This window comes from Aquarana catesbeiana, linkage group LG06 (genome assembly GCF_042186555.1).
Source record: "Aquarana catesbeiana isolate 2022-GZ linkage group LG06, ASM4218655v1, whole genome shotgun sequence".
In the NCBI taxonomy this organism is placed as follows: domain Eukaryota; kingdom Metazoa; phylum Chordata; class Amphibia; order Anura; family Ranidae; genus Aquarana; species Aquarana catesbeiana.
Window position 1 is genome coordinate 335,985,494 of NC_133329.1, and position 27,945 is coordinate 336,013,438.

Below are 27,945 nucleotides of genomic sequence, written 5' to 3' on the forward strand. Positions count from 1 at the left end.
CAATCTGCGTACACACGGTCGGACTTTTTGACAACAAAGGTCCGACAGTCTTTCCGACGGACTTTCTACGGAGTTACGACGGACTTTCTAATGACCGAACTTGCCTACACACAATCACACCAAAGTCCGATGGATTCGTACGTGATGACGTACGACCGTACTAAAATAAGGAAGTTGATAGCCAGTAGCCAATAGCTACCCTAGCGTCGGTTTTTGTCCGTCGGAGTAGCCTACAGACGAGTGGATTTTTCGACCGGACTCGAGTCAGTCGAAAATATTTGAAGCATGTTCCAAATCTAAAGTCTGTCAGATTTTCGACTGAAAAAGTCCGCTGCAGGTCCGATGAAGCCAACACACGGTCGAATTGTCCGCCGGACTCGGTCCGTCGGACCAGTCTGGTCGAAAAGTCCGCTCGTGTGTATGCGGCTTTAGAGTCTGCTTTAAGTCCTTTGGTCCACTGCTGAAATGTGGTGCATAAGCAGCTTTTCACATCTGTGTATGAGTCTGCAGGCCCTTCCTATAGGGACCTAAATTTCCTACAGTACACGTCAGGTGTCAATTTATACTTTTTGATGATTGTGTTCTTTGTTGCCTCATAACTGCCATTCTGTACAGTTGGTAATCCCAAATAGGCCTTCTAGGCTTTATCTCTGAGCCCTTTCATCAGAAACCAGGCTCACTGCATTTGTAGCAGGTGATACTGATGGCATGTTTTCTCAAAGGGTAGCAAGTATCAATGTCAATGTCTTTTTTTCAAATTCAGCTGCATGGTTCACAACCAACGATACTTTCTGCGCTCTAGAGAACTGCTCAGTGTTCTGCTGCATCACCCTTAGCCTGGTGATCAAAGAACTGCAAATCCTATAACTGAAGTTATAGGATTTGCCGTCAGTATCTTCCTGCATCAGAGAGTTGATGCAGGGTACAGACAGCCTATTGCTGGCATACTCTCGCTGTGGGTTGGAGGTTTCATTTTTTAGCACTTCAGGTTCATTCTCTGTACTCCTATCCATTGGGGCTATACTTGAATCACACTGAGGCAGACGGAGTCCCTTCCATTTCAGGTTCTGTTCTGCCTGGATATCCTCCTCATGCATGTCATGAATCAAGTCTTCATTTCTTTATCGTACATCACGGGACACAGAGCAGCATAGTAATTACTATGTGGGTTATAGGCCACCTTCAGGTAATGGACACTGGCACACCCAAGACAGGAAGTTCACTCCCTTTATAACCCCTCCCATACTGGGAACACCTCAGTTTTTTCGCCAGTGTCTAAGGTGTTGGTCACAAGTGAAGATGTGCTCTGAAGAGCTCTGCTGGAGGGATCCTTACTGGAGTACAGACCAGATCCATCCAAAGTGCCACTGAGGCCAAAGTGGATGGTAGCCAGGCCTTGTATTAGAAGGACGAGGTTTTGCCTGTAACACCTCTCTTTGGAGGGCTGGACCCCGGGACCCAGTGCTTTGGTCATGCTCACATTACCATAAAGTTTTCCTGGCGGGGTGCTATACAGGTCCAAGGGAGTGGAACCCCGATAAAAAGGGACCCGGTCCTTGAAGGTTTACTAAACACAGCCCGCCGTGATGGGTAAAGGTTGGATCTGATATCAGCAGAATCCTGTGGTGGGGATCAGGTAAGTAAAGAATCCTAGGAACTTTTAAGTCCACCTATGGATTTCTTCTGTGAGTAAATGTTGTTATGCCTAATTTCTCTACTAGAGGGGTAAAATGCACATACCTTTTTCACGCTCCTCAGATCTCGCCCTGTGTCAGCAGCAGACAGCATGCTTAGTCTCAGTCTTAGTCTTATTCCATGAAAAGTTAGCACCTTACTGCAGCTTCCCCCCCCGGGGAGCAAGGATGTTGGAGGCTACAACAGAGCTTGTAATCCCACCCCCCCTTGGGGGTGCTGCGGCTCCCCGTGTTTCTTCCTATATGTTTCTCCTTCTATCCTCTCCCCTCAAGCCGGACCTGCCGAATGGTAGATCCGAAACGGCACCCTCGCGGGAATTGTAAATTTTAAAAGTAAGGAGGGGCGTGTTGGGGGACAGAATGGGGCGTGGCTTAGCGCGGCATTGTGTGCGGGACGTGGCATCCACGTGTATTACACGACGCAGGCGCAGGGCTGCCGAGCCCATAAGACAGCCTTGGAGCATACAGTGCAGCTGACTGAACAGACACAGGAGCAGTAAGGTCATGTAAAGCTGCATACAGGCATTCCCAGTACACATTTACCCAGCATCAGGCTGAGCATTAATGGCAGCTTTTCTTTGCTGGACTATAGCTCAGCAGGTGGTGCACTGGTTACTTCAGTACCTCTGCTTTGGTGCTTAGGATTATGCCTTCCAAGAAGGGTACAGACACCTCAAAGAAAGGCTCCTAAGGCACCTCCATCAGGCTCTGAGGATTCTAGTCATGTCTCCACAGTACCTTTCTCCCCAGAGAGACCAAAGGTGGCTAATCGGGGTTGAGCTGTTGGGATTGTCAGTTGCAGCTGTTTCCAATCTTTCAGCCCCTGTTTATGTTATTGAAGACATTTGTCCTCAGCTTTGGTTGGGTTACTATAGAGATGAGCTGTTTAATCGCATCCTCTTCCCGGAGTGGAAAGAAATACGATAGATCTCCCTTCCCCACACCAGGCCCTCAAGCAAGGGAGCAGCAGTGATCACATAAAAACACGTGATCGCATAACATGATCATATAAATGCATGTTTGGATGGATATGCGTGGTATTTACATAATCGCATAAGATGCTAGATGGCACAAGGATGCTTAGTCACACAAGGGTGATTGATCGCACAAAATGCTGGATCACACAAGGGTGCTGGATCGCACAAAGTGATTGATCGCATAAGATGTTTTGATCGCACAAGATGCTTAATCGCACAAGATGCTAGATCGCACAAGATGCTGGATCGCACAAAATGCTTGATTGGACAAGATGCTTGATCGCATAAGATGCTGGATCACACAAGATGCTGGATCGCACAAGATGCTGGATCACACAAGGATGTTTGATCGCATAAGATGCTTGATAGCACAAGGGTGCTTGAGTGCACAAGGAAGCTTGATCACTCAAGGATGTTTGATCACGCAGAGAGGCTTGATCGCCTAAAGTTTCATGATCGTCTAAACATGCATGGTTGCATAAGGAGGCACGTTAATACATGTTACCTAAAATATACAGGATTCCTCATGTTCGCATAGGAATGCATGTCTGCATAGATATGTGTTGCGTAAAGTGGCATAACACGTTTTATAAATGCATGCTTACTTTGCAAAGATGCTTGTTCCATGGCACGTGTTACATGGATGCAGCTGTACAGCGTGCACTTTTCATTTTTTGTCTAAAAGCATATTTGTATGGACCATGCTTTCATGAACGTACGCTTCCATAAAGGCATATTGCTTTGATACATGCTGCATACATTAAAGCTGCATACGTATGTACTTGCTTCTTTTGGAACTATTTACCTATGTTTATTTGCATAAAACTACGGAACTGCCTCAGGGGAGAAGCCTACAAAACAGAGTCCCAAGGCCTCCTTATGATGGGGCACCCCCGCTTGATCAAGGTGGCGAAAGACTTCTATGGTTTTTTTCAGGGGCTTGGCAAGCAGAGATCCTTGACGGATTGGTCATCTCTGTGGTAGCTCTAGGCTACTCCCCAAAGACCCTATAACAATAGGCCATTATGTCTGGCGCTAAATTGCTTTGAGCGGCCCTCCCTTCCAGCGAAGGAGAACCCGTTCGCCAGCAGACCGAGCCGGTTACTGCATGGCCCCCCCACCCCTTACTCGGGAGGGGCGGAGAAGGCTTGGGAGGTTTGGAAGCCTCGAGCCCAGACGCCCTTCGCGAGAGGGTCGACGCTCACAGCCTAGGAGGGATTGATGTCTCAGGGTGTAATCACAGAGACCCCCTCAGAAGAAGCAGGGTATTTGGTTTTATTCAAATCTCTTCACGGTACCTAAACCGATTGGAGATGTCAGACCCATTTTTAGATCTCAAAGATCCTGTCGCATGGAGTCTGTCCGGTCAGTCGTATCCACCCTATGGGGAGGAGAACTTTTAGCATCAATAGACATCAAAGATGCATATCTATATGTGCCAATTTTCCAGGCTCATCAGAAATTTCTGCTTTTGGCGGTGGAACAGCGTCACTTTCAGTTCGCAGCCTTGCCCTTCGGGTTAGCCACCGCTCCCTGGGTATTTACAAAAGTTTAGGCCCAAGTACTAGCAAGACTTAGAGGCCAGGGTATAGCGGTAATGGCATACCTTGATCTACAGCAGTATCCTGTGTAATTACTATGCTGCTCTGTGTCCCGTGATGTACGATAAAGTAAATAGGATTTTTATAACAGCTTAAAATTCTTTTCTTGGAGTACATCACAGGACACAGAGGTTCCTCCCCTCTTTTGGGATATGTTTATATTGCTTTGCTACAAAAACTGAGGTGTTCCCGGTATGGGAGGGGTTATATAGAGAGCGAACTTCCTGTTTTGGGTTTGCCAGTGTCCATTACCTGAAAGTGGCCTATAACCCACATAGTAATTACTATGCTGCTCTGTGTCCCGTGAGGTACTCCAAGAAAAGGATTTTACAGGTAAGCTGTTATAAAAATCCTATTTTTGTCATACATCTTGATTTGCTTTGTATGGCACTCATTTATCAGATCATTTTTGCCCATTTTATTGTACACTGCCAGACCAGGTAGGTCTGAAAAATAAAAGATAGAATTTTAAAAAAATAGAGGTAAAGAACTGTTGCTATGTCTCTTCATAAAAAAAAAGTACAACAAACAGAACCAATGTCTATTCCCACAAAGGTAAAAATCCTTTAGTCCAGGGCTAACTTCTAACACTGCATAGCCAATGTTATAATGTAGAAATCTAGAAAGCTTAACACTGTGTCACTCAAAACGTAGACTGCAATGTGTATCACATACCAGACAGGCCTTTTAAGTTCCAGTCACAGGCCTGGATTGGGGGACTGCTGTTAATTGGTTTTATGGCCTCCCATTAGTTAATTACTATTAGGCCCCTTGACAGAGCTCTGGTTATCAGGGCTCTGCTTATGACAGCCATCAGCAGTTTATGATCGCCAGTTATTGTTCTTTGAGCATTTTCAGACTCAGGGCCAAAAAGTGTTTATTTCTCTTTTGGTCTTTAAACACTTGCTGTCCAGATAAGTACTGGGCAGCATGCCAGCCAATCCAGGATCATGGCTGCAGCCTTGCTTAATTGTACTCTGGCTTAACACTAATAAAATGAGTTTACTAACGCCTTAGGATGTTTTACGTGTGGAGATGTAATCCTTGGTTTATATGTTTTGGCAGAGGGTCACTGGCTGGCTATTTGGCTATATGGATATAAACCTGCTCTGTGTCTTTTCTAAAAACTGTCACTGATTGCTTGTGAATTTTTAAACATCCAGTCTGCCCTGTGTTTAGACGTGTGCACACTGAAATATTTCCTTTCGGAATTTCGTTTTCGTCCGAAAAATACATTTATTTAGTTACTCCTGAAATTCGTTTTTATATATTCCGTTTTTCGTAAAAAATTGCATTCGTCCGAAAATCCAAATTAATTAAGGTTGAATCTGTCATTCAAGGCTTATGGTGTCTGTCGAATGTTCAAAGAAGATTCGACGGAGCAGCTAAACTGTACAATGCCGTATAGTTTACCTGCTCCGTGGAATCTTCTTAGAACTTTCGACAGACACCATAAGCCAAAGATTCGACGTTTGTATGTTTTTCGCTGCTTTGTCGAATCTTCGTCGTTCATGTTGAATGTATGTAGTTCAAACAGAAAATGGACTGGTGATAGTGATCACTGATCAGACAGGTAACAAGGGTATATAGAATCTATATAGAATCTCAATCTATAATATAGAATTTATAATAATAAATTCCCCCCCCCCTATCACAACACTAGCAACACTAATATCACTATAAAGTTCATAACACTAACACAATAGCAGCAGATTATTATGAAAAAGTTAAGTTGAACTGTAGCTTGCTTCACGATTGTTCTGCTGCTGCGCTTATGCTTAATTGATAATAATTCAGGTTCTCTGACAAACGGACCAGCTAAGATTGACTGTCTTCTGAAATGATTCAGTGTGTGTGTCTCTCTCTGCTAGCAAATCGTAAGTGAAAGTAAGTTGGCTGTACGTGTGTACGTAGTTCTAGCTATTTTACTGCTCCTCCTCTTTGGTTACAATCAGCCAATAACATTCATCATCATCATTATTTTTATCTTACTTCCCCCACCAAATTCCAGCAGCGATCTTTTCTCTCTATGTTAAATCTTTTCTCTCTATGTCGAATCTTTTCTCTCCATGTCGAATCTTTTCTCTCTATGTAGAATAATCTTGGACTAATAGAGCTAAGGTTAGGCACATTCGACCACAGGTTCGATAGACACAGATTGTTATTGTCAGCGTCATGTCGAATCTCCTATCTATATCGAACTGTTGTGGCAACGAAAACGAAAATAAAGCATTTGTTTATGTTGGATCTTTCGTTTTTCGGATTCAGCACTTTCGTTATCGTTTGTTAAAACGATAACAAAAATACCTGAAATTCAGACAAAAATGCATTCGGACGAAAACGAATGCACATGTCTACCTGTGTTTGCCCACACAGTTTTGGGGCACAGAGACCTAATTATCATAACAGTGTGTTTTTGTACACCAACTCGGAATTAGTCTTAAAGCAGACCTTCACTCACTTTTTTGTTGTTTCTTTTTTTTGCTCGCTCCCCCTTTCAGCAAATTGCAACAAAAAATGTTTTATTAGAATGGATATCTATCATCAAAGCGCAGCCAGCATTTCTGCCTTCCTTGCCTGGGTGAGAGTGATGTCTGCCAGTCCAAAGGCTCTTGGGATACCCACGTCATGGATAACACAAGACTTCGGGGCTATGTAGAATACACATGCACATGTGCAGTGCAGGGTTATTAGGGGGTGAGCTGCTAGGACCCAGAAGGGACAGCCTGCCTCCTGATGACAAAGAATATGGCAGTGTGAAAGCAAGCATGCCACAGCTTTTGGCTGGTTACAGCTGGACGTTGCTGTATTCGCTGGACAGATGAGTATGCTATTGTAGCCAGGGGCGGACTGACCATTCGGGCACTCGGGCACTGCTCGAGGGCCCCATGCCACTAAGGGGCCCCATCAGGGTTGCCAGCCTCAATAAAACCAGGGACAGTATGTAAAAATCTGTGTTTTTTTATAAAAAAATCCCAAGATTATAGCTGCCCCGCCTCTCCAGTACCTTTTCAGTATGTGTATTCTGTGTGTGTATACTGTGTGTGTATATTGTGTGTCTGTGTGTGTATACTGTATGTGTGTGTGTGTGTGTATACTGCGTGGCCCCATAATCTATTGCCTGGGGGCCCCATATTCTCCTATTGCCTGGGGGCCCCATAATCTCGTATTGCCTGGGGGCCCCATAATCTCCTATTGCCCGGGGGGCCCATAATCTCCTACTGCCCGGGGGCCCCATGAGTTGTCAGTCCACCTCTGATTGTAGCTCAACCCAGCTGACAAAGTAAGAAGGAGTAAAAATCAAAATTAATCCTGGCAAGGAGGAGGTTGAAGGTCCGCTTTATTTACAGACAGTTTACTTATCTGTGAACTGGCAGAAATTCCTATAGAATCTGTTGCAGGCATATCGACAGATTCTAAAAATGGCAATAATAAGAAATACCTGAATCTGGAAAACATGTCGAAAAGCTTTGCAAAACTGTCGGAAGACTTTCCTGTACTAGGCACAGGTCTTTTTAAGAGGCCATACCTCTAAAATAAAGTGTTGTAACTGCTTTATTCAATGTCTTTCTACCAAGTACCTCCTGCCAAAAGTATTTTTGTTTTCACAATTACCCAAATAAATGCTTTATTCAGGAAAAAATCCTCTACCACATGGCTTTCAGCTTAAGGCTTGATTCGCACCTATGTATTTTTAGTGCTTTTTGCATTTTGCAGATTTGCACTACAGCCCATTTAACATGGTTTCCTATGGAACACGTTCTGTAGAGCAAATCTGCAAAAAGCACAAAAAATTCATAAGTGTGAATCCAGCCTTATGCCGCATACACACGATCGGACTTTCCGACAGGAAATGTACGATGTGAGCTTGTTGTCGGAAAGCCCGATCGTGTGTATGCTCCATCGAGCATTTGCTGTCGGAATTTCTGCACACAAATGTTTGAGAGCAGGTTCTCAAATCTTCCGACAACAAAGGAAAGTCCGATCATGTGTACACAAGTCCAAAGCACAAAAGTCCACACATGCTCAGAATCATGTATGAGACGGAAGCGATCGGTCTTGTAAAACTAGCGTTCGTAATGGAGATGGCACATTCGTCACGCAGCAGATTTTTAAATCTTTCAATGCAGAACATTATCTTCTTCTTTATAATGCTAGAATAATGAAGTTGCTTTGCTGCTGATATTCACACAAAGTTCTGTCAAACAGATTTTTAAATATTTCTCGTGGTCTCATGAATAATCTTTGTTTTTGTTGTTTTTTTTTATCAAGGTCTCCAGAATAATCTTTTTTTATTTTTTATAGTGATCTCCTTTTTTTTTGTAAAAATTTCTCCAGATCGTCAGAATAATTTTTTTTTTCTAGTGTTCTCCGTAATATTTTTTGGTCGTTTTGTTTGTCAATTTACCACAACACCATTATTATCTTGTATTTTTTTTATCTCAAAGAGTTTGGTTGGTGTTGGTGTCCCTTGTTAATTTGACATTGTGTTTTTTAAATCTACCTGCCTACTCACAAACAAACTGTCCTGTTTGAAGTAAAACACATAGCCAGGTATTTGTCAAAACAAACATTTTTAAATTATTAGGGGTCCTAACAAAATAAAGAGGAAGGCAACGCTGGAGAAACAGTTGGAATTGTTGAAGCCTTTGTACCCCAGGGCAGACATCAATTATTTGACAGGCCAAATAAGTCCATTTATTAGGGAGCACAATCCGGACCAGGATTCCGAGAGATCGGGAGCAGCAGCAGATGACATATATGTCCCGAAGCTGTGGTCTTACAACAGCCTGCATCTTTTGCCAGACCACACCAAACCCAGGCCATCACTCTCAACACTTCCTTCCACGCTTCCTTCCAGGCTGCTGTCGTGGGTTGGGTGGCTGTGTTGTTGGAGGTGGTGGTGGAGGAGTAATATGGTCCAACTCACACATGTGGCTTTTAGTTGTGGGTTGGCCCCTCATCCCCTTCTTTAGGGCCTTAAGTATTAGCTCCTCACAGATGAAACATTGTCCCTCCTCTATTTGTTCCAGTTTACTGGCTGTCAGACAGCCATACGACCATAGCCTGCCGAATCAAAACAGTCGCTGACTCCTCCAGGTTCTTCGCCTTCCTGGTCCTTTTTGTTGGAAGGCGGAGGGGAGGAACCAGGGATTTGGTCAGGCTGCTGGGCACGGCCACCTCCTGGCTGCCACTTTCCACGTCCACCTCCTGGCTGCCACTTTCCACGTCCACCTCCTGGCTGAGACTTTCCTGTGTATGAAAATGGGACATAGTTTTAGTTGTTAGGTCATCAATCACACACAATTTTGAGCTCATGACTGTTGCAAATTGAATATTAACAAATAGAAAAGACTATCATTCTGACCCCAGCATTTTTCATTCTTGTCCCAATCATTTTTGGCTACTATTGTCTATTGATATGTAAACCACTTTGTTAAATCAGAAATTAGTGAGCAATAATAACATCTAGTTAACATCATTCAATTTTTGACAAGAAATATGTTGAACAATGCTAGACCTGGCTCAAGCTGGGCTCCTCCACATCTTCTTCCTGGGTGGAAGGCCCAGGTTGGACTTCGGAAGCCTCATCTGATGTGGAAGGAAGTGTGGAAGGAAGTGTGGAAGGAAGTGTAGATAGTGATGGCCTGGGTTCACTCTGGTCTGACAAAAAATGCAGTCTGTCTTAGTACCAGAGCCTGAGGACATAAACGTCATCTGCTGCTGCTCCTGATCTCATGGAATCCTGGACCTTTTTGCACTCCCTATTATATGTGCTCCTCAGGCCACCAATTTTGGCCTTCAAATAGGTGATGTCTGCCGTGAGAGTCGCCGGCTTCACCAATTCCAACAGTTTTCTCCAGCGCTGCCTTCATCTTTAGCTTGTTGGAGTATTCTCGGTGTTTGACTTGCCAGAGACATAGCAGCTCCCTGTACATGTCTATGAAGTTTGGCAGGAAGTCTGGGTCAGTAAATTTATCCATTTTCTCTGCAAGACACAACACAAGACAAACCCTAAGGTCAGGCTAAACTCTCCTAATCTTGTCCCAATATAGGCCTCAATCTATAAGCAGTATAGGCCACTAACCACTGATGCCCCAAGTTAAAATAGGACCTTCGTTTGCACGATCGGCACTTATGCTACTCCGTCCTCTGCTACTCCGTCCTCCGCTCACAGATCATATGTACGACACACACGTGTTATGCTTTATATACACTGTGCATGCGTGAAACTCCGCCCCTTACCTTCTTTCTAGTGTATTCCCCGCCCCTTCTCTTTCGGCACAGTGGGAGAGCACATAGCGGAGAGACAGCAGGTGCGTGATAATAGTAGCAATGAGGAGGACGATGAAAGCCCGGAGCAAGGCAGTTCCCAATCCAGGAGGAGATATAAGGCCTCAAATATGTCCTTTGTAGAGATGGTGGACATCTTGAAGAGGGCCGACTATAATGGTAAGTATGGACCGTACAGCAACCCAAATGTGAGAAAGGCCAAGATCATGACTAAAGTTGTGAGAAGTCTGCACAGATATTCTGGGGTACGACAATCCAAGGAACAATTGAGGAAAATCTGGTCAGACCTGAAATTGGAGCAAGACCAATACAGAAGGATCAAGAAAGTGCTGCAAAAAAGTAAGTATTTGTCGTGTGTTCCTATTATTATTACTTTAGTGCTGCTCCATGTGCTTTTATTTACTGTTGTACAGTTTAAAATGGCAAGTTTCAGGTTCGTGGGCACGGTAATCGTTCACAGTAAACAACGTTCGTTCGCCCACTAATACAATGTTTTTGTCAGATGCAGGTTAACTACATTTGTTCATGCCTATTTGTATTAAAATAAGTTTAGTACATTGTTGTCTAAATGGGTTTGTAATTAGAATGAAAAGCAAACTAGATTCAGTGTAAGGAGAGGACACTCAGCAGCTGTTTACACATCTGGACGCAGGAGCACTAGTGTGGGACACCAGAACACTCTTTTTAGGGTGTCCCACACAGGTGCTCCAGTGGATACTAGGGGTCTCTCCATGTGTGAAACTTTAATAACAAAAAAGGTAAGTATTCCAGCTTTAGAAAGGGAAAAAAACATGTTTTCAGCTTGGAATTCTGCCAAAACAGACAATTGTACGACACTTCCAAGCAATGTTTCATATTCCTATTTCTTGCCTCAAATATCTGTGTGCTAAGTATATACCTTTTTTTTATTCACATAGGGGAGAAAAGAATCGGGACATCTGAGGACACCACAAACCCCACTACCCATGAAGAAGGGGAAATCCCCACACACCATGAAGAAGATGTGGAGGGAGAGGTTCATGAAGTGGGCGAAATAGAGACCACAACAGGTCAGTGTCTGAGACCACAGCTTCAGATAATAGATGTATGCCTGCATATTTATTATACATGGTGTGTTTTTTTATTCTTAGATGATGTGGATGTTGTGGAAGAAGAAACTAATTTCAACAGTGCAAGTGCACAGATCCTCATCAGTGCGATCATGGTGTGCAATCGTGATTTAGAGATGACAAAAAATGGACAACATCATTGATGTTTTAGGCAGAATCTAAAAACATCAAAAATTGTAAAGTTGCTCGTTGTATTTTATATTTTTTAAAATTTTTTAAAGTAATTTGAAAACTAAATTTTGAAGTTATTTACCAAAGGCAAATCCACTTTGCACTACAAGTGCACTGCAAGTGCACTTGGAAGTGCAGTCGCTGGAAATCGGAGGGTGACATGCAAGGAAAATAAAAAACAGCATTTTAGCTTGCACATGATTGGATGATAAAATCAGCAGAGCTTCCTCTCATTTCAGATCTACCCGTCAGATTTACAGCGACTACACTTCCAAGTGCACTTGCAGTGCGCTTGTAGTGCAAAGTGGATTTACCTTTCGTAAATATGGGGGGATAGTGTCACCTCTGAGTAGAGCTGTAGTGTCAGTGAACCCACATCCCTAATAGAATGAAGAAAAAAATTACTCAAGCATGAGTGTATATCCTCTAGTGGGACTTTGATTTGGGTCACTGACAGGTAGGTAAGTATTGATATATTGAGTAGAGAAGTAGAAATTAAAAAAGAAGATATTTATTATATTAAAAAAGAAGATATTTATTATATATATTTATTATTATTATAAAAAAGATAAAAACATAGTAACTATGACATAACATAATGAGCATTAAAATGGATGCATATACATGGAGATCAGAAGAAATAACATTGACCAATTCTATTGTATAATAACAGATAGAAAAAAAACAGACATTTTGAGGTAATAAAGGGATCAACCTCTTCTTCAGGGGTAATAAGTTTTGGTCACGACAATAATTTATATCGTGTGTGCTAATACAAACATCCAAGACATCCAAGGGGGATCAGTCGGCTGCAGACCCAGATAGACCCGAAGATGGACAAAGGCAGGTAGCTAGGACAATAAAAGGAACAGGGACACTGAGGAACCTGAAGAGAAAAGAAGCAGTGGGGAGAGGTACCGCTGGGTGGATACCGTCCCCGGAGCTGGCAGGGGTCCCCCAAACGTCAGGACAGCTCTACAAAGGGCGTCTCCAATGGCACCTAATTGTCACTCCGTGAAGGAGTAGGACAGAACCAATTCACAGGAAGTGGTCCCCGTGTCGTCCCAGTCACAGGCTTGCCAGCTAACAACTGTATATTCACAGAACCAGGAAGGGGGGTTTTTTCGTTTGAAGGGTCCCTTTGAGATACACAGCAGACTAAAACCAAGCCTCCTGGGGATGTATTGGGGAGGACTGGATGATCTAAGTGAATCAGCTGCCCCAGAGTGTCTGTGGTATGCTGCAAGCAGAAAGCTGTTGAATAACAGCTGATCCTTAAATATGTGAAGCTTCTTGGGAAGTAGCCATGTGATAGGCTCATTGGACTGGGGAAGGAGGTACCTAAGTGAATCCGCTACCACAGACACTCTGAGGCAGCTGATTCACTTAGGTACTTCCTTCCCCAGTCCAATGAGCCTATACCCCTTACAATTATAATACTATGACCCCGAGTTGGGGGGTGGGACGATGCGGACGTGCTTCCCATCTATTGCCCCACTGCAGTTGGGGAAGTCCCACTGCTGGGCAAACTGGGAGGCCACACTCTCCCATTCCTGTGGGTTTGAAGGAAACTGTGGCGTCAAACAAGAAAAAAAAAAAAATTGTACTTTTGCACATAACATTGCAAGCAGATTAGACACAAATATTATTCGCCAACCTAAGTACAACATTTCTTGAAATGAATATTTAAAGTCAAAAGTATAAGGTCCACTTATCAGATTCCTCAGACCCTCTGATGGCCCATTGTAAAAATTTTAAGGGGAGATGTTTTGGACAGGTAACCATGTCCACATCATTGAGAGCTGAATGCATAAATAATGTGTGTTACTTTGGACAGCCCCTCCTTACTTACAACATTGGCAGCCCACTGGACAGGTAAGAAGTGTTATAATCCAAAATTATGAATACACACTGTACAAATTGAAGCACATTTTTACATTCTGCAATTACCTATCAAGATAATAGGAGAACAAAACTTTAACCACTTGCTGCCCGCCATATAGCAGAATAATGGTGGCAAAGTGGTTTCAATATCCTGACTGGGCGTCATATGACATCCTCAGGTTATTAAGCCACTGCGCGCCCCTGGGGGCGCGCATCACAGCGATCGTTGTTGCGGTGTGTCAGTCTGACACACTGCAACTCCAATCTAGGTAGAGAGTCTCTGACGGAGACTCTTTACCACGTGATCAGCCGTGTCCAATCATGATGTAAATAGGAAGAGCCGGTGATCGGCTTTTCCTCACTCGCAGTAGAGGAGAGCCAATCGGCTGCTCTCCTGACAGGGGGGGTCTGTGCTGATTGTTTGTCCAGGACCACCAGGATTGCCATCCATACTGGACCACCAGGTATGCACCCCCAGGGAAATACTCATCTGTGCCCAGGCAGCTGCCAATCAATGCCCAGGCAGCTGCCATTCAGTGCCCACTCACAATGGCTACCACTGCCAGTGCCACCAGGGATGCCTATCAGTGCCTCATATCAGTGCCGCGTATCAGTGCCCATAAATGCCCATCAGTGCCACCCATCAGTGCCCAGCAGTGCTGCCTATCAGTGCCCATCAGTGCCCAGCAGTGCCGCCTATCAGTGCCCATCAGTGCCGCCTATCAGTGCCACCCATAAAAACCCATCTTTGCAGCCTTTCAGTGCCCATCAGTGTCGCCTATCAGTGCCCATTAGTGCCCACCTGTGCCACCCATGAGTGCCCTTCAGTGCTGCCTATCGATGCCCATCAGTGCTGCATATCAGTGCCACCCATCAGTGCCGCCTACCAGTGCCCATCAGTGCCGCATATCAGTGCCCATCGTCAGTGCCCGCTCATTGGTGCCACCTCATCGGTGCCACCTTATCAGTGCCTGTCAGTGCCGCCTTATCAGTGCCCATCAGTGAAAGAGAAAACCTACTTATTTACAAAATTTTATAACAGAAACAAAAGCAAAACTTTTATTTTTTTCAAAATTTCAGTCTTTTTTTATTTGTTTAGCAAAAAATAAAAACCTCAGAGGTGAGCAAATACCACCAAAGGAAAGCTCTATTTGTGGGAAAACAATGATAAAAATTTAGTTTGGGTACAGTGATGGATGACTGCGCAATTGTCATTGAAACTGCAACAGCTCTGAAAGCTGAAAATTGGTCTGCACAGGAAGGTGTATAAATGCCCTGTATTGAAGTGGTTAAACAGTACCATTTGAAAGTATTCAGGCAGGCCCTTGCACTACATGCTTTGGTGAATTCATCCATAAATATGAACACAAAAGAGGTAGATATAGTGTGTATGGGTTTGGCAAAGTCAGCAGATAGAGTATTGTTATCGGCTGACTTGGTGATTGGGGGGGGAGGGAGGGCCCCAAAAAAAAGCCTCTTGCACTCTGCCTGAATTTAAGGACAACAATAAAACATTTGGACACATTTTAGGGGGTGTTTAGGGTAAGCACTACAATGGAGCTGACAAAATACATGGTTAAGTGACTAGGCTAGGTGTGTATGGGCCCAGGATAGCATGTGGGGGAGGTTAGTGAAGGCAAATATGCATGAAGGAAAAAAAAGAGCATTAAAAGCTTCCAGCATACATGAGGACAAAGAGGACATTCACAGCATATTACAATCATGGTAATTAGGGAATGATGAAATAAATACAATACATTAGCAAACATTAAAGACATAGAATGTGATGTTAAAGGATAAAACTTACCTTAATATATTCCTTCTGCAGGACCTGAATTATGGCAGAACAGGTCTCTGAAATAAAGATTCCCAGAGCCTGGGGGGAGATTCCAGTTGTAAACTTGATATCCTGGAGACTTCTCCCCATCGCCAAGTACCACAAGGTGGCGACGAGCCTCTGCTCGGGAGTGATGGCTTGCGGCATGCAGGTGTCCTGCTTCATAATATAAGGGGACAGCAAAGCCAACAGATGGTGAAAAATGGGGTCCATCATCTGGAGATAATTCCTGAAATCATCAGGATTATTCTTCTGTATCTCCCGCAACAAAGGCATGTGCGAGAACTGGTCACGCTGGAGCAACCAATGCTTCGTCCATGAACTCCTCCTCGCCCTGTTCATGGACTGGACTTGGGTCAAAGCAAGAATTTCAACACCAAGCCCAAGCACAGCACTAACTCTACGACGAGTACGTACCCTCAACATGGCTTGAAAACGGTTGGCCGGTCAGAACAAACTAACAGAACGCACTGAAAATCAGAAACGAGCAGACAAAAACGCACTGAAAAGCAGAAGCAAACTATTAAATAGAATGCACTGAAAGACAGTAACAAACTGACAACACGCACTGAAGAACAGATACAAACCCACAGCACAAAGTGAAAAGCATAAACGAACTGAAAAGCACGAGGCTGAAAAGCGCAAATCGTCTCTCACCAAACTTCTACTAATACGAGATTAGCAGAAGGAGCCCAAAGGGTGGCGCACTGACTATTGAACTTCCTTTTTATAGTCCCGTCGTGCGTGTTGTACGTCACCGCATTCTTGACGTTTGGAATTTCCGACAACATTTGTGTGACCGTGTGTATGCAAGACAAGTTTGAGCCAACATCCTTCGGAAAAAAATCCACGGTTTAGTTGTCGGAAAATCCGATCGTGTGTACAGGGCATTAGAGTCGCAAAACAAACAAAGTACCATTTATTCTTATTGCCATTGGAGGAAACTTGTCATATCATGACATTGATAGGTCATTTCAAAGAGTTCTTCTCTTATCTGGTTGAGTTCTCCGCAGCATTGCACCGTGCTCTGCATTTTATGACTATATATATAATGCAGGTGAAGTTTGGAGTATTTCCAGTGGTGTTCTGCACTATGTGAAATTCTGTATTTGCATTACATTTTAAATTGGTCCCTTTCTCTTAAAGAATCCCTGCTCTTTGCCCGATGGTGTCACATGAGGATGGGGAAATGGTCCTTACCCCTATGCATGCTCCAGTTAGAATAATTTGGAGCTGGGAAATGAGGCATTAAAATAATCCGGTTACTTTGCCCTGTATGGTGAAGGACTGGCTTGCTTTAGGACTCCTTGCATGCAGATTTATAGATGTTTATTTATGCAGATTATGCCCAATGCAACACATTGCTTTTCAGATGCATGGTTACTCTGCAGTACAACCTTCACTGGTTGCACTGCCGTTAAAGTAACTTCAGGTTTCATGAGTCCCACACAAGTGTCAAGCAGCATTATTGGCAGCATTCAGAAAAATGCATCTATACATAAGACAGTGTACAAGGAGCTTAAAGTAGAACTATAGGCAAAATGTTTTTTTTCATTTTGGATAGAGCAAGAAAGGGTTATAACCCCTGTCAGATTTTTTTCCACTTCTGTCTTCCATTGCAGAGATTTTCCTTCACTTCCTGTCCCTTAGCCAAACAGGAAGTGAGAGGAGATCCCTACAAATTAAGGGAATTCATTGGGGACCCCTTGGTCACCAATATTAGTGTCTCCATTGGAAGATTTCCCTTCTATTACATTTCTGAGGAGGGGACAACCCATTTTTTTTGGATTTTCTTTACTTTCACCTTTAACTATTCATTAGGGGGAGAACCTCTGGGGGAATATAGAATGGAAAAGGACCTGGGGGTCCTAGTAGATGATAGACTCAGCAATGGCACGCAATGCCAAGCTGCTACTAACAAAGCAAACAGAATTTTGGCATGCATTATAAGGGGATCAACTCCAGAGATAAAAGGATAATTCTCCTGCTCTACAAGACTAAGGCCCGCCGCACCTAGAGTATTCCGTCCAGTTCTGGGCACCAGTCCTCAGGAAGGATGTGCTGAAACTGGAGAGAGTCCAGAGAAGGACAACAAAGCTAAGTGACTGAAGGATCTTAGTTATGAGGAAAGATTACGAGCACTGAACTTTTTCTCTCTGGAGAAGAGACACTTTAGAGGGGATACGATTTTAATGTACAAATACCGTACTACTATTAAAAAGAAATTTAAAAAGACACGCGGTCATTCACTAAAATTAGAGGAGAAGCAGTTTAACCTTAAACTGCGGAGGGTTCTTTACTGTAAGAGCAGTAAGGATGTGGCATTCTCTTCCACAGGCAGTGGTTTCAGCGGGGAGCAGCGATAATTTAAAAAAACGATTCGATAAGCACCTGAACGACCACAACATACAGGGATATACAATGTAATACTGACATAAAAGCACACACACAGGTTGGACTTGTGTCTTTTTTTTCAACCTCACCTACTATGTAACTATGTAACTATGTAATTAAAATGGTAAACAGGACAAATAGAGAGGGTGAATCTTCTGAACGGGGGCGCAGATAGCAATAAAAATTGACAAGTGTTATACGAAATCCCTCTCCACTCTATCCAAAAATAAAAGAAAGGTTTTGCCTTTAGATATACATTGTACATAGATCTGCCTGTACATAGATCTTCCTCCCCTCTTCATAGGTGCAAACAAACATATCTACCCGATGTTTACTTGCATGTTTATAACAATGTTCAGCAGATGGATTTGCATGCATGGCCAGTCTTCATCTGGTATCTATTGGCACTTTCAAACTGGAAAAGCTAAAAGGAAAGAAATGCAGGGAAGAAAGGATTCTTAAAAAAATATGTACCAAAAAGCAGAAAAATAATGAAGGAAAAAAGTAATTCACAAAATGAAGGAAAAAAAGCCACAATCAAAGGAAATTGTAAGGAGTAAAAAAAAAAAAAAAACAGATCTACGAAAACTTCTGATTGATTTAAGTACTGAAAAGGAATATAAATGTATCAATAAGTCTAAATAATATTAATTTGTGATACTTTTATTGCATTAACACAGCATGCTTTTACATATCCAGTAAGTACGGCATATCACAGGGCACCTTTATGCTTTTTCTTCAGACAAGCATTAAAGACTGGATGAAAACGCCATGGAAACAGATAAATGTTGAGCAAATGGATATGGAATTGAGAAGATTTGCAAAGGTAAAAAAATGTTTGCGATTAGAAGCTCTAGTATATACAATGGTAAATAACATGATTTTGGCCTTTTCTATCTGTGAGAATGATTTACAGACAAATATTTTACAGCCAATTAAAATAAATGACGTTTTCCTCTTAAAAACACAAATGTATTTGTGCATTTCACAAGAATATTACCTGGCTGAATTATCTGTTGGATTCTTTTACTTCTTGAATACCATATAGGAATTACGAGCTCTGTTCCCACCCAGCTCTACTGGGGTTAAAAATGGCGCCACTCTCCATCTTCATTCTCCCAAAGATTAAAGTGGAACTTGAGGCAAAACTTTTTCCCTAGTTGTGGGCAGAGCAGAGAGGGTTTAAAATCCCTGGCCGGTTTTCACAGCTGTCTGTTTTTATTGGAGAGGTCTGTATTCAGTCCATGTCCCAGTGACACAACAGGAATTGAGTAAACCTTCCCAAAATTAGAGGAAAGTCCTCCTTTAATGGTTGTCCCTGGAACAGGTGTCTTCTTTGGTAGTTTCCCCCTCAGCTCGTGTTCTAGTGACAGCATACAATTTTAGAATTCTGTCTTACTTTCTGTCCCAGGGACCTTGGTGTTTATCCCCCTCTGTAAACTGGTCAGTGTACGTGCCTCTGTCATCCGCTGTGTCTCCTGTAGTCCTCTGTCCTCCTCTCCCCCCTCCCTCCCTGTCTGTCAGCTTTGTGTCCGTGCCTGCCCCCTCCCCTCCTGCCGCTAAAATTACAGATAATTTTTCACACCATCCTCTCTGTTTAATAATGTAATCTGCCCCTGTGTCTGTGCCTTATAAAAAAAATGCAGCTATATACATGATTTCAGAGCACCGCTCAGCGCTCATGTGACTGGCCGCCTCTCTCCTCCTCCCCTCCTGACTGACGTCAGCGGGGGAATCTTGGCCACACCCGCTGCAGCTGTCAGGCCGGGAGAGGAGGGAGCCAGCTGGTCATGTGAGCGCTGAGTGGTGCTCTGAAATCAGGTATATGGCTGCATTATTTTTATAAAATACAGACACAGGGGCAGATTGCATTATTTAACAGAGAGGATGGTGTGAATTGTATATAGTGGGTTAACAACCACTTTAACATTGCATCTCTCAGTACCTCTAATGGGATTTTATCATCAACTAGATATGTGCGGTTCATTTTGTTCTAAATTGAAATTCGGACGAATTTTCATTTTTCAGAAATTGCATTATTGGCAGCAATTACAGCGTCAAGTCTTTTTGGGTATTACGTGACAAGCTTTGCACATCTGGATTGGGGGATATTCTGCCATTCTACTTTGCAAATCCCCTCAAGCTCAGTATGGTTGGATGGGAACATCGCTGGGCAGTCATTTTCAGGTCTCTCCAAACATGTATAATAGGGTTCAAGTTAGGGCTCTGGCTGGGTCACTCTAGGACATTGACAGAGTTGTCCCTAAGCCACTTCTGTGTTGTTTTGGCTTAGGATCGTTGTTATGTTTGATGGTGAACCTTTGGCTCAGTCTGAGGTCCTGAGAGCTGTGGAACAGGTTTTCATTCAGGATATCTCTGTTCTTTGCTCCATTCAGCTTTCCCTCAACCCTGACCAGTCTTCCAGTCCCTGTTGCTGAAAAACTCCCCCACAGCATGATGCTGCCGCCACCATGCTTCTCTGTTGGAATGGTATTGGGCAGGTGATAATGGATGCCTGGTTTCCTCCAGACATAACGTTTAGAACTGAGGCCAAACAGTTCAATTTTCGTTTCATCAGACCAGAGAATCTTGCGCCTCACAGTCTGAGAGTCCTTTGGGTGCTTTTTTGCAAACTCCAAGCAGGCTTCCATCTAGCCAATCTGCCATAAAGCCCAAATCGGTTGAGGGCTTCAGTGATGGTTGTCCTACTGGAACATTATCCCATCTCCACACAGGATCTCCTGTGCTCATTCAAAGTGACCATCGGGTTCTCTGTCATCTCTGTTACTAAGGCTCTTTTCCCCTGATTTCTCAGTTTGGCTGGGTGACCAGGAAGAGTCCTGGCTGTGTTAAACTTCTTCCATTTGAGAATTATGGAGGCTACTGTGCTTTTGGGAAACTTCAGTGCAGCAGAAACATTTTTGTAGCCTTCCCCAGATCTGTGCCTTGCAATAATCCTGTCTCTGAGCTCTGCAGGCAGTTCAATTAACCTCATGGCTTTTGCTCTGATACAGTAGGCATTGTCAGCTGTGAGGCCTTTTATAGAGAGGTGTTTGCCTTTCCAAATCATGTCCAATCAATTTCATTTACCACAGGTGGACTCCAATCAAGGTGTAGAAACATCTCAGCAATGATCAAGAGAAATTGGATGCACCTGAGCTAAATTTGAGACCCGGCCCCTGCTGCTGCCCTTCACACTGTTTACTATGCTCCAGTTTATGAATGAACAGGAAGAGCTCTTCTTGTTCATTCAGTTTGTGTAGCTGAGGCTTCAGAAAGGAACTGGGGGATGTGTTTTCCCAGTCCCCCTCTCACATGTAAGTCTTTAGGGGTCTATTTAGACCCTTAAAATTTCACCAACCCCCCCCCCCCCCCCAAAAGCATTGTAAAAAAAATATAGAAAAAAGAAAAAAATTGTGAAAAATAGAAAAAGTAAAGTAATTAAAAATGTAAAAAAAAAAAAGCAAAAAATAAAAAAAAACGTAAAGTAATTAAAAAGTTAATTAAAAAAAAAAATGAAGGGCTCATTTACACGGGTTCTCTGGCCCATGAATAAGCAGTTTGTTTGTGCAGCTCCACTGACTGTGGGGATGCAGTGGCTGCACACACACAGCCTCATGTCCTAATTTGACAGGCGTGAATATGTGGGTGAGTGGCCCTGAATGCACACTGTCCATGTTTGGGGCCATACACATGCCTAATTAGGACCTGCGGCAGTGGCACAGCTACTAGGGTCTCAAACGTTCCACTTGGGACGGGGCCCTGGTGTTCCACAACCATGAGGGGGCCCGAGGACTGCAGGAAAGGGGCCCACTGCAGAACACATGAAAGGGTCTCACTGTGGGATCGTAATAAGCCCTGCAACAGGCAAAAGGAGCCCCCGGGATCAGTGGGAAGGGCCCCAGGCTTGGGGGAAGGGCCTCAGGCTCAGATGGATGAACCTCATACTTGTAAGGAAGGGCCTCAGCCAGGGGTCAGGGAGGCCCTTCATGGAAACCTTCATGGTTTCTTGCACTGGGGCCCTGAAGGTTCTAGTTTTGCTTCTGGTCCGAATACTTATGCCAATGTGATATTTCTTTTTTCTTTTTTATAAATCCACAGGCATTTCTAAAATTTTCTTTTCACTTAGTCATTATGGGGTAACTTAATTGAAAAAAGTGATGGGGGTCTGAATACTTTATGAATGTGCTTATAATGTTTGTTATATTTGTGATATGTGTTATTTTACTTAATGTTCTAATAAATTACAATATGTTATTCTTCAGTCTAGTTTCAGTCCAGTATAGTTAAGCCTATTCATAGTCTAGAAAGTATTTTCTTCCATTATATCAATGGAGCAATAATGCAGTCCTCTTAAGATATGTAGTGAGCATCTGAAGAGAAACTACAGTGATCATTGTGAAAAGCTGCTCAGAGGCACTCGGGCCACTTTTTGAGGACTACTGTTAGATTTGTATGAATTCAGGGAGGAACCTTTTTAATAATAAGTTAATAATTAATATAAAGTTACACATACAAACAATCAACTTTTTTTCCCCTCCAAATGTAACCTTCAAGTATTCAGCTATTTTTCCAAGTTGGAAGTAAAATGATTTTTTACAGATAAAAAATCAAGCACTAAATAATGAAAAGCACAGTATTCTGCCTTTAAAAGTAAACTCTTCCTTTTGCCATAAGGACACTTGAGTGATTCAAAGAAGTGGCACTTAACAATTATGTGAAAGGATCCACTTATGTAATCCTTCTGCTAATTACTTGGTAATTATTTGCCGCTTAAGTTCAGGTGACAAAATGAAAAGAATACACTATCAGCGTGAATAGGGTATAACCTTGAGATGACTGATTCATGTAAAAATTCTTGGAGATTTTGAAATGTATATTTTATTAAACAATACTACACAATAAAATGAAAAGTGCTTGTTGTTCAGCATACACCATAGGCAATAAATAGAAAAACACCATATAGTGTAGTACTTAAAGGGTAAGTTCACCTTTGTGCACTTTTTTTTTCTGAAAAAGCATTTCTGAAATGTAAGGAAACGCACAGCTGTGAATGGAGCCTTGTTGTTCTTGTGTTATTGCACCAATTTCACTTTCATGACCCATTCACATCTAGCATATTGGGAGCGCACATTTTGTGTCTCATTTTTCCCGTGACACGCATAGGGCAGCCTGTTGATTTAAATTGGCTACAGTACATGTGGTTAATGGGACATTTTGGCTTTTTGTGGGTTGTGTGTTTTTTACTGTGCGTTTTGCAGCATTTGCCCCTTGTTTCTTCACATGGCAAAATGTGTGTTTGCTTCTGTGTTTGGTGTGCCGTTTACTATTAATGGCACTGAAAGCACAACTAGTAATTTTAGGTGTATAAACATGGCCATACACTATGCAATCAGATTGTATATTGTGTATTTAGTGATAAGGGTGATCACTGATTGATTGCATTTCATTTAAAAAACGTGCACCTGGGAATGAGAGGGTGGACGATGCAGGATGTGTGCTAATGAGGTCAGCTGGTCAACTCCTTCCTGTGACATGACCTACAGTCTGATCAGGAAGAAGACATTACTAATGGAAACGTCTGGAAATGTGGATTTAGACAAGAAAAGTAAGTGACTCTAGATTTAATGGAAAGCTTTGATATTTTTGCAAAAAAAAGTACATGAATGCTATATTGGTGCATGGAGCTGGAATTTAGAAAAAAAAAGTGTACAAAGGTGAACTTACTCTTTAATTCAATGAGGAACAATAGCAAGGGTACGCATCATAAAAACAAAGGAAAATGAAGCGCTTGGACTTACATCGATCGCTGCCACTATGTGCTCCAATGTGGCGGCGTGGCGGCACTACACAATCTATGTGATGCATGTTTTGCATGATAGTGTGTCCTTGGAGGATGTAGTTATTTTGTACTATTTATATATTAATTTATTATATTTCACTGATCTGATGAATTTTGACATCCAGCAGATGCATGCATAATGTGATCACCGTTTTGATTATTAAAATGACTGAATTTTAAATATTATTTTCTTTAATTCACATATATTTTATGGTATTTATAGCGCTGCAATTTATACGACCCTTTAACAAGGGGGCCCCCAAATCCCGGCCCCCCCATGTGAATGAGTATGGGGTACAATTTTGAATTGCCGGCAATTGACAGCTGATGAGTCATCGGTTGTTAAGGACGCGACTTGTCGGCCTGCTCCTTAGCAACCAGCTATTCTTCAAATAGAATTTGTTTAATGTTCGACTGATTCAAATTCTAATCGTTTCATAAATGTGAAATGCATTCAAAAATGGATGTAAAAACCGATGTACACAACAGATGTAAAAACTGAAGTCCAGATCTGTTTTTCATACAATCTTCTAACAATAAAAACGTGACTGAACACATGAAGAAAATGGAACACCCACGTGAAAGGGGCCTTAGTCTGCTAAAAGTATTGCACAAATATTGTGATGTGTTCTTGGACCAAACTTTGCATAGTATTGCACATTATACATAATGCTATAATTGTTTCTATGAACATATTTTTGTGTATGGTCAGGAAATGAAGACAATAGACAAAGAGATACGAACATGGGATGTCTACTTGGGCCTGGAATCCACTGTTAAAAACCTTATCACATCACTTAGAGCTGTAAATGAACTGCAGAACCCCGCTGTACGGAAGAGACATTGGTTACAGCTGATGAGCAAAACTGGGGTACATTTACTGTGATCTTTGTTCACTGTTCACCAGTTCTTTCTATCTGTGTGCAGAGGCTGACACTATGTTCTGTTTTCCAGGTTAGATTTGTGATGAATGAAGAAACTGTGCTTGGAGATCTCCTGGTACTACAACTTCACAGAGTAGAGGAAGAAGTGAAGAACATTGTAGACAAAGCTGTGAAGGAAATGGCAATCGAAAAGGTAAACCTTCCCAGAAACTGTCCTGAGGTCACATATTTTAAATATGAATGCACATGATTAATTCAGGTCATTTAAGGAGTACTCATCTTTTTTATGTCTTTATTATTGTTCCTCTTGTCTGGTGTATAAAATAATTTGGTTCTCAGTAACTCCACAAAACAAATGTAATGTCTAAAAGTTATGGGATCCCAAACACTGATTAAATGCAACCCAGGGTTTTTACACTTATAGACAATTATTATTTGAATTTTTTCATCAGGTTTCACTTTGGATGAATTATGGGAGATTTTGCTCATCTCTGGAACGACAAGGAATGCTGCATATTTGATCTGGTTGCCCACAAAAGTTTCCATCTGCAGAAAAAAAAAATCTACATATATAGTATATATATATTATATATACAGTCAGGTCCATAAATATTGGGACATCAACACAATTCTAATCTTTTTGGCTCTATACACCACCACAATGGATTGGAAATAAAACAAACAAAATGTACTTTAACTGCAGACTTTTAGCTTTAATTTGAGGGTGTTTACATCCAAATCAGGTGAACGGTGTAGGAATTACAACAGTTTGTATATGTGCCTCCCATATGCCCATTTACAAGGAGCAGATAAAAGGTCCAGAGTTCATTTCAAGTGTGCTATTTGCATTTGGAATCTGTTGCTGTCAACTCTCAATATGAGATCCAAGAAGCTGTCACTATCAGTGAAACAAGCCATCATTAGGCTGAAAAAACAAAACAAACCCATCAGAGAGATAGCAAAAACATTAGGTGTGGCCAAATCAACTGTTTGGAACGTCCTTAAAATGAAAGAACGCACCGGTGAGCTCAGCAACACCAAAAGACCCGGAAGACCACGGAAAACAACTGTGGTGGATGACCGAATAATTCTTTACCTGGTGAAGAAAACACCCTTCACAACAGTTGGCCAGATCATGAACACTCTCCAGGAGGTAGGTGTTTGTGTGTCAAAGTCAACAATCAAGAAAAGACTTCACCAGAGTGAATACAGAGGGTTCACCACAAGATGTAAACCATTGGTGAGCCTCAAAAACAGAAAGGCCAGATTAGAGTTTGCCAAACAACATCTAAAAAAGCCTTCACAGTTCTGGAACAACATCCTTTGCACAGATGAGACCAAGATCAACTTGTACCAGAGTGATGGGAAGAGAAGAGTATGGAGAAGGAAAGGAACTGCTCATGATCCAAAGCATACCCCCTCATCAGTGAAGCATGGTGGTGGTAGTGTCATGGCGTGGGCATGTATGGCTGCCAATGGAACTGGTTCTCTTGTATTTATTGATGATGTGACTGCTGACAAAAGCAGCAGGATGAATTCTAAAGTGTTTTGGGCAATATTATCTGCTCATATTTAGCAAAATGCTTCAGAACTCATTGGACGGCACTTCACAGTGCAGATGGACAATGACCCGAAGTATACTGCGAAAGCAATCAAAGACTTTTTGAAGGGAAAGAAGTGGAATATTATGCAATGGCCAAGTCAGTCACCTGACCTGAATCTGATTGAGCATGCATTTCACTTACTGAAGACAAAACTGAAGGGAAAATGCCCCAAGAACAAGCAGGAACTGAAGACAGTTGCAGTAGAGGCCTGGCAGAGCATCACCAGGGATGAAACCCAGCGTCTGGTGATGTCTATGCATTCCAGACTTCAAGCTGTAATTGACTGCAAAGGATTTGCAACCAAGTATTAAAAAGTGAAAGTTTGATGGATGATTGTTTATCTGTCCCATTACTTTTGGTCCCTTAAAAAATGGGAGGCACATATACAAACTGTTGTAATTCCTACACCGTTCACCTGATTTGGATGTAAATACCCTCAAATTAAAGCTGAAAGTCTGCAGTTAAAGCACATCTTGTTTGTTTCATTTCAAATCCATTGTGGTAGTGTATAGAGCCAAAAAAAATTAGAATTGTGTCGATGTCCCAATATTTATGGACCTGACTGTGTGTATATATATATATATATATATATATATATATATATATATATATATATATATATATATATATATATATATATATATATATATATATAATATTTTTTTTTTTTTGAGAATTATATGCTTATTTAATGACAGTGAAAATTAACCCGAAGCAACCAGCCCAATTATATCCTACCCCAGCTTAGCAGTGTGTGACTTAAAAAAGGTAATATGTGGTTGAAAGTTATAAAATTTGATTTTTAAAATCAGCGAGAAAACAGTTGAATGGTAAATTACCAAAAGCCAAAAAATGTAACACAGATTTACAAACTCACTGATCCAGGTTCTTGTGGAGATGAACCATACTTGGAGCACCATGCAGTTCTCATATGAGAAGCATCCAGCCACTGGAACTCCATTACTAAAGTCGGATGAAAATTTGATAGAGACACTTGAAGACAATCAGGTAACTGATTATCATGATTTGTATATATTATCTGCTTTCTCAATCTGTTAAAACGAAGCAAAAATAAAATGTCTAAATATAATTAAATACAAGCAATAATGCATATATAAAGCTACAAATAGGAGAGCAGCAGGCTAGGTCTCTACATCATGAAAGAGAATTTATACTCACATCCAATAGAATAAACAGTGTACAAAGTGGACTAAATAGTTATGATTGTTCCTTTTTGGTATAAATGTATTTTTAACCACTTGCCTACTGGGCACTTAAACCTCCCTTCCTGCCCAGGCCAATTTTCATCTTTCAGAGCTGTCGCACTTTGAATGACAATTGCGCGGTAATGCAACACTGTACCCATATGAATTTTTTATAATTTTTTTTCACACAAATAGATCTTTCTTTTGGTAGTATTTAATCACTACTGGGTTTTTAATTTTTTGCTAAAGAAACAAAAGAAGTTTTGGAAAAAAAAAAATGTTATAGTTTGTTATAAAATTTTGCAAACAGGTATTTTTTTTCCTTCACTGATGTGTGCTGATGAGGCTGCACAGATGGGCACTGAAAGGCAGTAGTGATGGGCACCAATGAAGCTGCACTGATGGGCACTGATGAAGCTGCACTGATGGCCACTGAGGCAGCACTGGTG

The 27,945-nt window shown here is 42.0% G+C and overlaps 1 protein-coding gene across 1 annotated transcript in view; it reads left to right on the forward strand.

The window, feature by feature from the left end:
• LOC141148076 (dynein axonemal heavy chain 11-like) overlaps positions 1-27,945 on the forward strand; it is a 1,034,097-nt gene that overhangs the window by 310,269 nt on the left and 695,883 nt on the right. Inside the window, exons 27-30 of the mRNA XM_073635228.1 lie at positions 18,704-18,787; positions 24,516-24,674; positions 24,758-24,880; positions 27,177-27,299. Of these exons, the coding sequence (XP_073491329.1) occupies positions 18,704-18,787; positions 24,516-24,674; positions 24,758-24,880; positions 27,177-27,299 (489 nt within the window). The remainder of the gene's footprint in view (positions 1-18,703; positions 18,788-24,515; positions 24,675-24,757; positions 24,881-27,176; positions 27,300-27,945) is intronic.